The sequence below is a fragment of the Lampetra fluviatilis genome, unplaced genomic scaffold, assembly GCF_964198595.1.
Source record: "Lampetra fluviatilis unplaced genomic scaffold, kcLamFluv1.1 SCAFFOLD_1079, whole genome shotgun sequence".
In the NCBI taxonomy this organism is placed as follows: Eukaryota; Metazoa; Chordata; class Hyperoartia; order Petromyzontiformes; family Petromyzontidae; genus Lampetra; species Lampetra fluviatilis.
In genome coordinates, this window is record NW_027621044.1 from 17,501 (window position 1) to 32,278 (window position 14,778).

General features: G+C 40.8%; 1 protein-coding gene across 1 annotated transcript in view; it reads left to right on the forward strand.

Annotated features, from left to right (window-relative positions):
* The window catches only part of LOC144954693 (lipoamide acyltransferase component of branched-chain alpha-keto acid dehydrogenase complex, mitochondrial-like), a 12,257-nt gene extending 778 nt beyond the window's left edge, over positions 1 to 11,479 (forward strand). Inside the window, exons 2-4 of the mRNA XM_078885130.1 lie at positions 2,361 to 2,432; positions 3,447 to 3,500; positions 11,133 to 11,479. Of these exons, the coding sequence (XP_078741256.1) occupies positions 2,361 to 2,432; positions 3,447 to 3,500; positions 11,133 to 11,246 (240 nt within the window). The 3' untranslated portion in view covers positions 11,247 to 11,479. The remainder of the gene's footprint in view (positions 1 to 2,360; positions 2,433 to 3,446; positions 3,501 to 11,132) is intronic.
* Positions 11,480 to 14,778: the final 3,299 nt, after the last annotated feature.

A 14,778-nucleotide genomic window follows, 5' to 3' on the forward strand; every position in this document is an offset into this window, starting at 1 on the left:
GAGAGAGAGACACAGACAGAGAGACAGAGAGAGAGAGACACAGACAGAGAGACAGAGAGAGAGACTTTTTGACTTTCAGGGCAACTTTATTCCCTCCGGCGCAATTGCGCCGGAGTCATTTTGGTGTTTTGTGAGCCCTAGCGGCTGGAGACGGCCAACAACGGCACAGCGCGCCACGTTCTGACGCGCAGCGTCAGTATCGCGTCGCCGTTTTCCGCCGTCGTCCGAGGCCAACCCGTCAGCGAGTAAAAGTCAGTGTTCCGTCTGCCACGGTGCAGAGGGCCTGACCGGCCCCCCACCTCTCGCAGCAAACGGCGTGGTCGTCGCCCACGTGCGCGTGGCACGCGTGTTCCAGTCGGAGCCGCGCTTTGACAAGTCCGCGCGTCGTCGCCACCGCCGAGCAGCCGGCATCCGACGCGCCGGCCTGTTCTTTCTTTCGGGTTTTGTAAATAGCCATTTTGGCTTGTGTGCACACACGGAACTCAGGAGGTCGTGGCTTCTGTTGGGTAGGTACGGCACCCCGTACACAGGGAGACACAGAGACAGAGAGACACAGACAGAGACAGAGAGACAGAGAGACGAGACAGAGAGACAGAGAGAGAGAGACAGAGAGAGAGAGATAGAGACAGAGAGACACAGAGAGATACGGGAGGCGAAACACAGATGGGTGGATGAGTGTCTGTGTGAGTGAGTGAGTGGCTGAGTGAGTTGGTGAGTGAGTGGCTGAGTGAGTGGCTGAGTGAGTGAGTGAGTGGCTGAGTGAGTGGCTGAGTGAGTGAGTGAGTGGCTGAGTGAGTGAGTGGCTGAGTGAGTGAGTGGCTGAGTGAGTGAGTGAGTGGCTGAGTGAGTGAGTGGCTGAGTGAGTGAGTGGCTGAGTGAGTGAGTGAGTGGCTGAGTGAGTGGCTGAGTGAGTGGCTGAGTGAGTGAGTGAGTGGCTGAGTGAGTGAGTGGCTGAGTGAGTGAGTGGCTGAGTGAGTGAGTGAGTGGCTGAGTGAGTGAGTGGCTGAGTGAGTGGCTGAGTGAGTGAGTGAGTGGCTGAGTGAGTGGCTGAGTGAGTGAGTGGCTGAGTGAGTGAGTGGCTGAGTGAGTGAGTGAGTGGCTGAGTGAGTGAGTGGCTGAGTGAGTGGCTGAGTGAGTGAGTGGCTGAGTGAGTGAGTGGCTGAGTGAGTGAGTGAGTGGCTGAGTGAGTGAGTGAGTGGCTGAGTGAGTGAGTGAGTGGCTGAGTGAGTGGCTGAGTGAGTGAGTGGCTGAGTGAGTGAGTGGCTGAGTGAGTGAGTGAGTGGCTGAGTGAGTGAGTGAGTGGCTGAGTGAGTGGCTGTGTGTGTGTGCACCACTACAGATCGGAGGCACCTACACTCACCCAGTCATGAGTGGCTGAGTGAGTGGCTGAGTGAGTGAGTGACTGAGTGAGTGAGTGGCTGAGTGAGTGGCTGAGTGAGTGAGTGGCTGAGTGAGTGAGTGAGTGGCTGAGTGAGTGAGTGGCTGAGTGAGTGAGTGGCTGAGTGAGTGAGTGAGTGAGTGAGTGGCTGAGTGAGTGAGTGAGTGGCTGAGTGAGTGGCTGAGTGAGTGAGTGGCTGAGTGAGTGAGTGAGTGGCTGAGTGAGTGAGTGGCTGAGTGAGTGAGTGAGTGGCTGAGTGAGTGAGTGAGTGGCTGAGTGAGTGAGTGAGTGGCTGAGTGAGTGAGTGGCTGAGTGAGTGAGTGAGTGGCTGAGTGAGTGAGTGAGTGGCTGAGTGAGTGGCTGTGTGTGTGTGCACCACTACAGATCGGAGGCACCTACACTCACCCAGTCATGAGTGGCTGAGTGAGTGGCTGAGTGAGTGAGTGACTGAGTGAGTGAGTGGCTGAGTGAGTGGCTGAGTGAGTGAGTGGCTGAGTGAGTGAGTGAGTGGCTGAGTGAGTGAGTGGCTGAGTGAGTGAGTGGCTGAGTGAGTGGCTGAGTGAGTGAGTGGCTGAGTGAGTGAGTGAGTGGCTGAGTGAGTGAGTGAGTGGCTGAGTGAGTGGCTGAGTGAGTGAGTGGCTGAGTGAGTGAGTGAGTGGCTGAGTGAGTGAGTGGCTGAGTGAGTGAGTGAGTGGCTGAGTGAGTGAGTGAGTGGCTGAGTGAGTGAGTGAGTGGCTGAGTGAGTGAGTGGCTGAGTGAGTGAGTGAGTGGCTGAGTGAGTGAGTGGCTGAGTGAGTGGCTGTGTGTGTGTGCACCACTACAGATCAGAGGCACCTACACTCACCCAGTCATGAGTGGCTGAGTGAGTGGCTGAGTGAGTGAGTGGCTGAGTGAGTGGCTGAGTGAGTGGCTGAGTGAGTGAGTGGCTGAGTGAGTGAGTGAGTGGCTGAGTGAGTGGCTGTGTGTGTGTGCACCACTACAGATTGGAGGCACCTACACTCACCCAGTCATCCTCACTCCTGAAGTGGCCATCGGAGCTCTCGGGAAGATTCAGGTGACCACATTATACACTACACTGTACACTACACTGTACACTACACTGTACACTACACTGTACACTACACTGTACACTACACTACACTACTATACTATACACTACACTGTACACTACACTACTACACTGTATACTACACTGTACACTACACTATACACTACACTATACACTACACACTATACACTACACTATACACTACACTATACACTACACACTATACACTACACACTATACACTACACTATACACTACACTATACACTACACTATACACTACACACTACACTATACACTACACACTACACTATACACTATACTATACACTACACACTACACTATACACTATACTATACACTACACTACACACTACACTATACACTATACACTACACTATACACTACACACTACACACTACACTATACACTACACACTACACTATACACTATACTATACACTACACTACACACTACACTATACACTACACTATACACTACACACTACACACTACACTACACACTACACTATACACTACACTACACACTACACTATACACTACACACTACACTATACACTATACTATACACTACACTACACACTACACTATACACTACACTATACACTACACACTACACACTACACTACACACTACACTATACACTACACTATACACTACACTATACACTACACTACACACTACACTATACACTACACTACACTATACACTACACACTACACTATACACTACACACTACACTATACACTACACTACACACTACACTATACACTACACTATACACTACACTATACACTACACTATACACTACACACTACACTACACTATACACTACACACTACACTATACACTACACTATACACTACACTATACACTACACACTACACTACACTATACACTACACACTACACTATACACTACACTATACACTACACTATACACTACACTCTCCATGACCCCGTGACCTCCCCGTGACCTCTGCGTGACCTCTGCGTGACCCCAGGTGTTGCCCAGATTCAATGAGCGTGGCGAGGTGGTAGCAGCTCACATCATGAAGGTGAGGGGCCGTTACCATGGTTACCACGTTACCCTGGTTGCCACGTTACCACGTTACCTTGGTTACCATGTTACCCTGGCTACCACGTTACCACGTTACCTTGGTTACCACGTTACCCTGGCTACCACGTTACCCTGGCTACCACGTTACCGTGGTTACCACGTTACCTTGGTTACCATGTTACCACGTTACCCTGGCTACCACGTTACCCTGGTTACCACGTTACCGTGGTTACCACGTTACACTAACTAGTACACTAGCACACTAACTAGTACACTAGTACACTAACTAGCACACTAACTAGCACACTAACTAGCACACTAACTAGTGCACTAACTAGTACACTAGTACACTAACTAGTACACTAGTACACTAACTAGCACACTAACTAGCACACTAACTAGCACACTAACTAGTGCACTAACTAGTACACTAACTAGCACACTAACTAGTACACTAACTAGCACACTAACTAGTACACTAACTAGTACACTAACTAGTACACTAACTAGCACACTAACTAGCACACTAACTAGCACACTAACTAGTACACTAACTAGCACACTAACTAGCACACTAACTAGCACACTAACTAGTACACTAACTAGCACACTAGCACACTAACTAGTACACTAACTAGCACACTAACTAGTACACTAACTAGCACACTAACTAGTACACTAACTAGTACACTAACTAGCACACTAGTACACTAACTAGCACACTAACTAGTACACTAACTAGTACACTAACTAGCACACTAACTAGCACACTAACTAGCACACTAGTACACTAACTAGCACACTAACTAGCACACTAACTAGCACACTAACTAGTACACTAACTAGTACACTAACTAGTACACTAACTAGCACACTAGTACACTAACTAGCACACTAACTAGCACACTAGTACACTAACTAGTACACTAACTAGTACACTAACTAGTACACTAACTAGCACACTAACTAGCACACTAACTAGCACACTAACTAGTACACTAACTAGCACACTAACTAGCACACTAACTAGCACACTAACTAGCACACTAACTAGTACACTAACTAGCACACTAACTAGCACACTAACTAGTACACTAACTAGCACACTAACTTGTACACTAACTAGCACACTGACTAGCACACTAACTAGTACAATAACTAGCACACTAACTAGTACACTAACTAGTACACTAACTAGCACACTAACTAGCACACTAACTAGCACACTAACTAGCACACTAACTAGTACACTAACTAGTACACTAACTAGCACACTAACTAGCACACTAACTAGCACACTAACTAGCACACTAACTAGTACACTAACTAGTACACTAACTAGCACACTAACTAGTACACTAACTAGCACACTGACTAGTACACTAACTAGTACACTAACTAGCACACTAACTAGTACACTAACTAGTACACTAACTAGTACACTAGCACACTAACAAGTACACTAACTAGCACACTAACTAGTACACTAACTAGTACACTAACTAGTACACTAACTAGCACACTAACTAGTACACTAACTAGCACACTAACTAGTACACTAACTAGCACACTAACTAGTACACTAGTACACTAACTAGCACACTAACTAGTACACTAACTAGAACACTTACTAGTACACTAGTACACTAACTAGTACACTAACTAGTACACTAACTAGTACACTAACTAGCACACTAACTAGTACACTAGTACACTAACTAGCACACTAACTAGTACACTAACTAGTATACTAACTAGCACACTAACTAGCACACTAACTAGTACACTAGCACACTAACTAGTACACTAGCTAGTACACTAACTAGTACACTAACTAGTACACTAGCACACTAACTAGCACACTAACTAGCACACTAACTAGTACACCAACTAGTACACTAGCACACTAACTAGTACACTAACTAGTACACTAACTAGTACACTAACTAGTACACTAGCACACTAACTAGTACACTAACTAGTACACTAGCACACTAACTAGTACACTAACTAGTACACTAACTAGTACACTAACTAGCACACTAACTAGTACACTAGCACACTAACTAGTACACTAGCACACTAACTAGTACACTAACTAGCACACTAACTAGCACACTAACTAGTACACTAACTAGTACACTAACTAGTACACTAACTAGTACACTAGCACACTAACTAGTACACTAACTGGTACACTAACTAGTACACTAACTAGTACACTAACTAGCACACTAACTAGCACACTAACTAGTAACACTAACTAGTACACTAACTAGCACACTAACTAGCACACTAACTAGTACACTAACTAGTACACTAACTAGTACACTAGCACACTAACTAGTACACTAACTAGCACACTAACTAGTACACTAGCACACTAACTAGTGCACTAACTAGTACACTAACTAGTACACTAGCACACTAACTAGTACACTAACTAGTACACTAACTAGTACACTAGCACACTAACTAGTACACTAACTAGTGCACTAACTAGTACACTAACTAGTACACTAACTAGTACACTAACTAGTACACTAGCACACTAACTAGCACACTAACTAGTGCACTAACTAGCACACTAACTAGCACACTAACTAGCACACTAACTAGTACACTAACTAGTACACTAACTAGTACACTAGCACACTAACTAGTAACACTAACTAGTACACTAACTAGTACACTAGCACACTAACTAGCACACTAACTAGTACACTAACTAGTACACTAACTAGTACACTAGCACACTAACTAGCACACTAACTAGTACACTAACTAGTACACTAACTAGTACACTAACTAGTACACTAGCACACTAACTAGCACACTAACTAGTGCACTAACTAGCACACTAACTAGTACACTAACTAGTACACTAACTAGTACACTAGCACACTAACTAGTACACTAACTAGTACACTAACTAGTACACTAACTAGTACACTAGCACACTAACTAGTACACTAACTAGTACACTAACTAGTACACTAGCACACTAACTAGTACACTAACTAGTACACTAACTAGTACACTAACTAGTACACTAGCACACTAACTAGTACACTAGCACACTAGCTAGTACACTAACTAGTACACTAACTAGTACACTAACTAGCACACTAACTAGCACACTAACTAGCACACTAACTAGTAACACTAACTAGTACACTAGCACACTAACTAGTACACTAACTAGTACACTAACTAGTACACTAGCACACTAACTAGCACACTAACTAGCACACTAACTAGTACACTAACTAGTACACTAACTAGTACACTAGTACACTAACTAGTACACTAACTAGTACACTAACTAGTACACTAGTACACTAACTAATACACTAACTAGCACACTAACTAGTACACTAACTAGCACACTAACTAGCACACTAACTAGTACACTAGTACACTAACTAGTACACTAACTAGTACACTAACTAGCACACTAGTACACTAACTAGTACACTAGTACACTAACTAGTACACTAACTAGTACACTAACTAGTACACTAACTAGCACACTAACTAGTACACTAGTACACTAACTAGTACACTAACTAGTACACTAGTACACTAACTAGCACACTAACTAGTACACTAACTAGTACACTAACTAGTACACTAACTAGCACACTAGTACACTAACTAGTACACTAACTAGTACACTAACTAGTACACTAACTAGCACACTAGCACACTAACTAGCACACTAACTAGCACACTAACTAGCACACTAACTAGCACACTAACTAGCACACTAACTAGCACACTAACTAGTACACTAACTAGCACACTAACTAGCACACTAACTAGTACACTAACTAGTACACTAACTAGTACACTTACTAGCACACTAACTAGTACACTAACTAGCACACTAACTAGCACACTAACTAGCACACTAACTAGCACACTAACTAGTACACTAACTAGCACACTAACTAGTACACTAACTAGTACACTAACTAGTACACTAACTAGCACACTAACTAGTACACTAACTAGTACACTAACTAGTACACTAACTAGTACACTAACTAGCACACTAACTAGCACACTAACTAGTACACTAACTAGCACACTAACTAGCACACTAACTAGCACACTAACTAGCACACTAACTAGTACACTAACTAGTACACTAACTAGCACACTAACTAGCACACTAACTAGCACACTAACTAGTACACTAACTAGTACACTAACTAGTACACTTACTAGTACACTAACTAGTACACTAACTAGCACACTAACTAGCACACTAACTAGTACACTAACTAGTACACTAACTAGTACACTAACTAGTACACTTACTAGCACACTAACTAGCACACTAACTAGTACACTAACTAGTACACTAACTAGTACACTTACTAGTACACTAACTAGTACACTTACTAGCACACTAACTAGTACACTAACTAGTACACTAACTAGTACACTAACTAGTACACTAACTAGTACACTTACTAGTACACTAACTAGTACACTTACTAGCACACTAACTAGCACACTAACTAGCACACTAACTAGTACACTTACTAGCACACTAACTAGTACACTAACTAGTACACTTACTAGCACACTAACTAGCACACTAACTAGTACACTAACTAGCACACTAACTAGTACACTTACTAGCACACTAACTAGCACACTAACTAGCACACTAACTAGTACACTTACTAGTACACTAACTAGCACACTAGTACACTAACTAGCACACTAACTAGTACACTAACTAGTACACTTACTAGTACACTAACTAGTACACTAACTAGTACACTAACTAGTACACTAACTAGTACACTAACTAGTACACTAACTAGCACACTAACTAGCACACTAACTAGCACACTAACTAGTACACTAACTAGCACACTAGTACACTAACTAGTACACTTACTAGTACACTAACTAGTACACTAACTAGTACACTTACTAGTACACTAACTAGTACACTAACTAGTACACTAACTAGTACACTAACTAGTACACTAACTAGCACACTAACTAGCACACTAACTAGCACACTAACTAGTACACTAACTAGCACACTAACTAGTACACTTACTAGTACACTAACTAGTACACTAACTAGTACACTAACTAGTACACTAACTAGTACACTAACTAGTACACTAGTACACTAACTAGTACACTAACTAGTACACTAACTAGTACACTAGTACACTAACTAGCACACTAACTAGTACACTAACTAGTACACTTACTAGTACACTAACTAGTACACTAACTAGTACACTTACTAGTACACTAACTAGCACACTAGTACACTAACTAGCACACTAACTAGTACACTAACTAGTACACTTACTAGTACACTAACTAGCACACTAGTACACTAACTAGCACACTAACTAGTACACTAACTAGTACACTTACTAGTACACTAACTAGTACACTAACTAGTACACTAGTACACTAACTAGTACACTAACTAGTACACTAACTAGTACACTAACTAGCACACTAGTACACTAACTAGTACACTAGTACACTAACTAGTACACTTACTAGTACACTAACTAGTACACTAACTAGCACACTAGTACACTAACTAGTACACTAACTAGTACACTAACTAGTACACTAGCACACTAACTAGTACACTTACTAGCACACTAACTAGCACACTAACTAGCACACTAACTAGTACACTAACTAGTACACTAACTAGTACACTAACTAGTACACTTACTAGCACACTAACTAGCACACTAACTAGCACACTAACTAGCACACTAACTAGCACACTAACTAGTACACTAACTAGTACACTAGTACACTAACTAGCACACTAACTAGTACACTAGTACACTAACTAGCACACTAACTAGCACACTAACTAGTACACTAACTAGCACACTAACTAGCACACTAACTAGTACACTAACTAGCACACTAACTAGCACACTAACTAGTACACTAACTAGCACACTAACTAGCACACTAACTAGTACACTAACTAGCACACTAACTAGTACACTAGTACACTAACTAGTACACTAACTAGTACACTAACTAGCACACTAACTAGTACACTAACTAGTACACTAACTAGCACACTAACTAGCACACTAACTAGCACACTAACTAGCGCACTAACTAGCACACTAACTAGTACACTAACTAGTACACTAACTAGCACACTAACTAGTACACTAACTAGTACACTAACTAGTACACTAACTAGCACACTAACTAGTACACTAACTAGCACACTAACTAGTACACTAACTAGTACACTAACTAGTACACTAACTAGCACACTAACTAGCACACTAACGAGTACACTAACTAGTACACTAACTAGCACACTAACTAGCACACTAACTAGCACACTAACTAGTACACTAACTAGTACACTAGCTAGCACACTAACTAGCACACTAACTAGCACACTAACTAGTACACTAACTAGCACACTAACTAGCACACTAACTAGTACACTAACTAGCACACTAACTAGTACACTAACTAGCACACTAACTAGTACACTAACTAGTACACTAACTAGCACACTAGTACACTAACTAGCACACTAACTAGTACACTAACTAGTACACTAACTAGCACACTAACTAGCACACTAACTAGCACACTAGTACACTAACTAGCACACTAACTAGCACACTAACTAGCACACTAACTAGTACACTAACTAGTACACTAACTAGTACACTAACTAGCACACTAACTAGCACACTAGTACACTAACTAGCACACTAACTAGCACACTAACTAGCACACTAACTAGTACACTAACTAATACACTAACTAGCACACTAACTAGCACACTGACTAGCACACTAACTAGCACACTAACTAGTACACTAGCTATTACACTAACTAGCACACTAACTAGCACACTAACTAGTACACTAACTAATACACTAACTAGTACACTAACTAGCACACTAACTAGTACACTAGCTATTACACTAACTAGCACACTAACTAGCACACTAACTAGTACACTAACTAGTACACTAACTAGCACACTAACTAGTACACTAACTAGCACACTAACTAGCACACTAACTAGTACACTAACTAGCACACTAACTAGCACACTAACTAGCACACTAACTAGCACACTAACTAGCACACTAACTAGTACACTAACTAGCACACTAACTAGTACACTAACTAGCACACTAACTAGCACACTAACTAGCACACTAACTAGTACACTAACTAGCACACTAACTAGCACACTAACTAGCACACTAACTAGCACACTAACTAGTACACTAACTAGCACACTAACTAGCACACTAACTAGCACACTAACTAGCACACTAACTAGTACACTAACTAGCACACTAACTAGCACACTAACTAGTACACTAACTAATACACTAACTAGCACACTAACTAGCACACTAACTAGCACACTGACTAGCACACTAACTAGCACACTAACTAGCACACTAACTAGCACACTAACTAGCACACTAACTAGTACACTAACTAGCACACTAACTAGCACACTAACTAGCACACTAACTAGTACACTAACTAGTACACTAACTAGCACACTAACTAGTACACTAACTAGCACACTGACTAGTGATGTGTGTGTACATACCAGGTGAGTTGGAGTGCTGACCACAGGGTGCTGGATGGAGCCACCGTCTCTCGCTTCTCAAACTTGTGGAAGTCTCTGCTGGAGGAACCCGCCAGCATGATTCTGCACCTCGCCTAGACGCACTGTACGCACTGTACACACTGTGCACACTGCAGACCTACACGGTAGAACATACACTGTACACTGTAGGCCCTACACTGTACAGGACTACAGTGTACACTAGAACATACACTGTACAGACTATACTGTACACTGTAGGCCATAAACTGTACACTGTACAGACTACACTGTACACTGCACTGTACACCTACAAGGACCAGTGGGAGGAGCTACAACTTCGAGGATTCCATTCCTTGACTGTTTTGTAGTAGTTGTAGTAGTGTAGTAGTAGTAGTGTAGTAGTAGTGTAGTAGTAGTAGTAGTGTAGTAGTAGTAGTGTAGTAGTAGTAGTTTAGTAGTAGTAGTGTAGTAGTAGTAGTGTAGTAGTAGTAGTGTAGTAGTAGTAGTAGTGTAGTAGTAGTAGTGTAGTAGTAGTAGTTGTAGTAGTAGTAGTGTAGTAGTAGTAGTGTAGTAGTAGTAGTGTAGTAGTAGTAGTGTAGTAGTAGTAGTGTAGTAGTAGTAGTAGTGTAGTAGTAGTGTAGTAGTAGTAGTGTAGTAGTAGTAGTAGTGTAGTAGTAGTGTAGTAGTGTAGTAGTAGTAGTGTAGTAGTAGTAGTGTGTAGTAGTTAGTAGTGTAGTAGTAGTAGTGTAGTAGTAGTGTAGTAGTGTAGTAGTAGTAGTGTGTAGTAGTAGTAGTAGTAGTAGTAGTGTAGTAGTAGTAGTGTAGTAGTAGTAGTGTAGTAGTAGTAGTGTAGTAGTAGTAGTGTAGTAGTAGTAGTAGTAGTAGTAGTAGTGTATAGTAGTAGTAGTAGTAGTAGTAGTAGTGTAGTAGTAGTAGTGTAGTAGTAGTAGTGTAGTAGTAGTAGTAGTAGTAGTAGTAGTAGTGTAGTAGTAGTAGTGTAGTAGTAGTAGTGTAGTAGTAGTAGTGTAGTAGTAGTGTAGTAGTAGTAGTGTAAGTAGTAGTAGTGTTAGTAGTAGTAGTGTAGTAGGTGTAGTAGTGTAGTAGTAGTAGTAGTGTAGTAGTAGTAGTAGTAGTAGTAGTGTAGTAGAGTAGTAGTAGTGTAGTAGTAGTAGTGTAGTAGTAGTAGTGTAGTAGTAGTAGTGTAGTAGTAGTAGTAGTAGTAGTAGTAGTAGTGTAGTAGTAGTAGTAGTAGTAGTAGTAGTAGTAGTAGTAGTAGTGTAGTAGTGTTAGTAGTAGTAGTAGTAGTAGTAGTAGTGTAGTAGTAGTAGTGTAGTAGTAGTAGTAGTAGTAGTAGTAGTGTAGTAGTAGTGTAGTAGTAGTAGTAGTTAGTAGTAGTGTAGTAGTAGTAGTGTAGTAGTAGTAGTGTAGTGTAGTAGTAGTGTAGTAGTAGTAGTGTAGTAGTAGTAGTGTGTAGTAGTGTAGTAGTAGTGTAGTAGTAGTGTAGTAGTAGTAGTGTAGTAGTAGTAGTGTAGTAGTAGTAGTGTAGTAGTAGTGTAGTAGTAGTATAGTGTAGTAGTAGTAGTAGTGTAGTAGTAGTGTAGTAGTAGTGTAGTAGTAGTGTAGTAGTAGTGTAGTAGTAGTAGTGTAGTAGTAGTGTAGTAGTAGTGTAGTAGTAGTAGTAGTGTAGTAGTAGTAGTGTAGTAGTAGTGTAGTAGTAGTGTAGTAGTAGTAGTAGTGTAGTAGTGTAGTAGTAGTGTAGTAGTAGTAGTGTAGTAGTAGGTAGTAGTAGTGTTGTAGTAGTAGTGTAGTAGTAGTAGTAGTGTAGTAGTAGTGTAGTAGTAGTAGTAGTGTAGTAGTAGTAGTGTAGTAGTAGTGTAGTAGTAGTGTAGTAGTAGTAGTAGTGTAGTGTAGTAGTTAGTGTAGTAGTAGTAGTAGTAGTAGTAGTGTAGTGTGTAGTAGTAGTGTAGTAGTAGTAGTGTAGTAGTAGTTAGTGTAGTAGTAGTGTAGTGTTAGTAGTAGTGTAGTAGTAGTTTGTAGTAGTAGTAGTGTAGTAGGTAGTTGTAGTGTAGTAGTAGTTGTAGTGTAGTAGTAGTGTTAGTAGTGTAGTAGTAGTAGTGTAGTAGTAGTGTAGTAGTAGTAGTAGTGTAGTAGTAGTGTAGTAGTAGTAGTGTAGTAGTAGTTGTAGTAGTAGTGTAGTAGTAGTAGTGTAGTAGTAGTAGTAGTGTAGTTGTAGTAGAGTAGTTGTAGTAGTAGTGTAGTAGTAGTGTAGTGTAGTAGTAGTAGTAGTGTAGTAGTAGTAGTAGTAGTAGTAGTAGTAGTGTAGTAGTAGGTAGTAGTAGTAGTGTAGTAGTAGTGTAGTAGTAGTAGTAGTGTAGTAGTAGTAGTGTAGTAGTAGTAGTGTAGTAGTAGTAGTAGTAGTGTAGTAGTAGTAGTTAGTAGTAGTGTAGTCTGTAGTAGTGTAGTAGTAGTGTAGTAGTAGTAGTGTAGTAGTAGTGTAGTAGTAGTAGTAGTGTAGTAGTTAGTTGTGTAGTAGTAGTAGTCGTAGTAGTAGTGTAGTAGTAGTGTAGTAGTAGTAGTGTAGTAGTAGTAGTAGTAGTAGTAGTAGTAGTAGTAGTCCGTAGTAGTAGTGTAGTAGTTAGGAGTAGTAGGTAGTAGTAGTAGTAGTGTAGTAGTAGTAGTAGTAGTAGTAGTAGTGTAGTAGTAGTTGTAGTAGTAGTAGTAGTAGTAGTAGTAGTAGTGTAGTAGTAGTAGTGTAGTAGTAGTAGTGTAGTAGTAGTAGTAGTAGTGTAGTAGTAGCTAGTAGTAGTAGTAGTTGTGTAGTAGTAGTAGTAGTAGCTAGTGTAGGTAGTAGTAGTAGTAGTAGTAGTAGTGTAGTAGTAGTAGTAGTTGTAGTAGTAGTAGTAGTAGTAGTAGTAGTAGTAGCTAGTGTAGTAGTAGTGTAGTAGTAGTAGTAGTAGCTAGTAGTGTAGTAGTAGTAGGTAGTAGTAGTAGTAGTAGTAGTAGTAGTAGTAGTTGTAGTAGTAGTAGTAGTAGTGTAGTAGTAGTAGTTAGTGTAGTAGTAGTAGTGTATAGTATGTAGTAGTAGTGTAGTAGTAGTAGTGTAGTAGTAGTAGTGTAGTGTAGTAGTGTAGTAGTAGTAGTAGTAGTAGTGTAGTAGTAGTAGTAGTGTAGTAGTAGTAGTAGTGTAGTAGTAGTAGTGTAGTAGTAGTAGTTTAGTAGTAGTAGTGTAGTAGTAGTAGTAGTAGTAGTAGTGTAGTAGTAGTGTAGTAGTAGTAGTGTAGTAGTAGTAGTGTAGTAGTAGTAGTAGTAGTAGTAGTAGTAGTAGTAGTAGTGTAGTAGTAGTAGTGTAGTAGTAGTAGTAGTAGTTAGTTAGTAGTAGTAGTGTAGTAGTGTAGTAGTAGTAGTGTAGTAGTAGTGTAGTAGTAGTAGTGTAGTAGTAGTAGTGTAGTAGTAGTAGTAAGTAGTAGTAGTAGTGTAGTAGTAGTAGTAGTAGTAGTGTGTAGTAGAGTAGTGTAGTAGTAGTAGTGTAGTAGTAGTAGTAGTGTAGTAGTAGGAAATGTAGTAGTAGTAGTAGTGTAGTAGTAGTTAGTAGTAGTGTAGTAGTAGTGTTAGTAGTAGTAGATGTAAGTTAGTAGAAGTAGTGTATAGT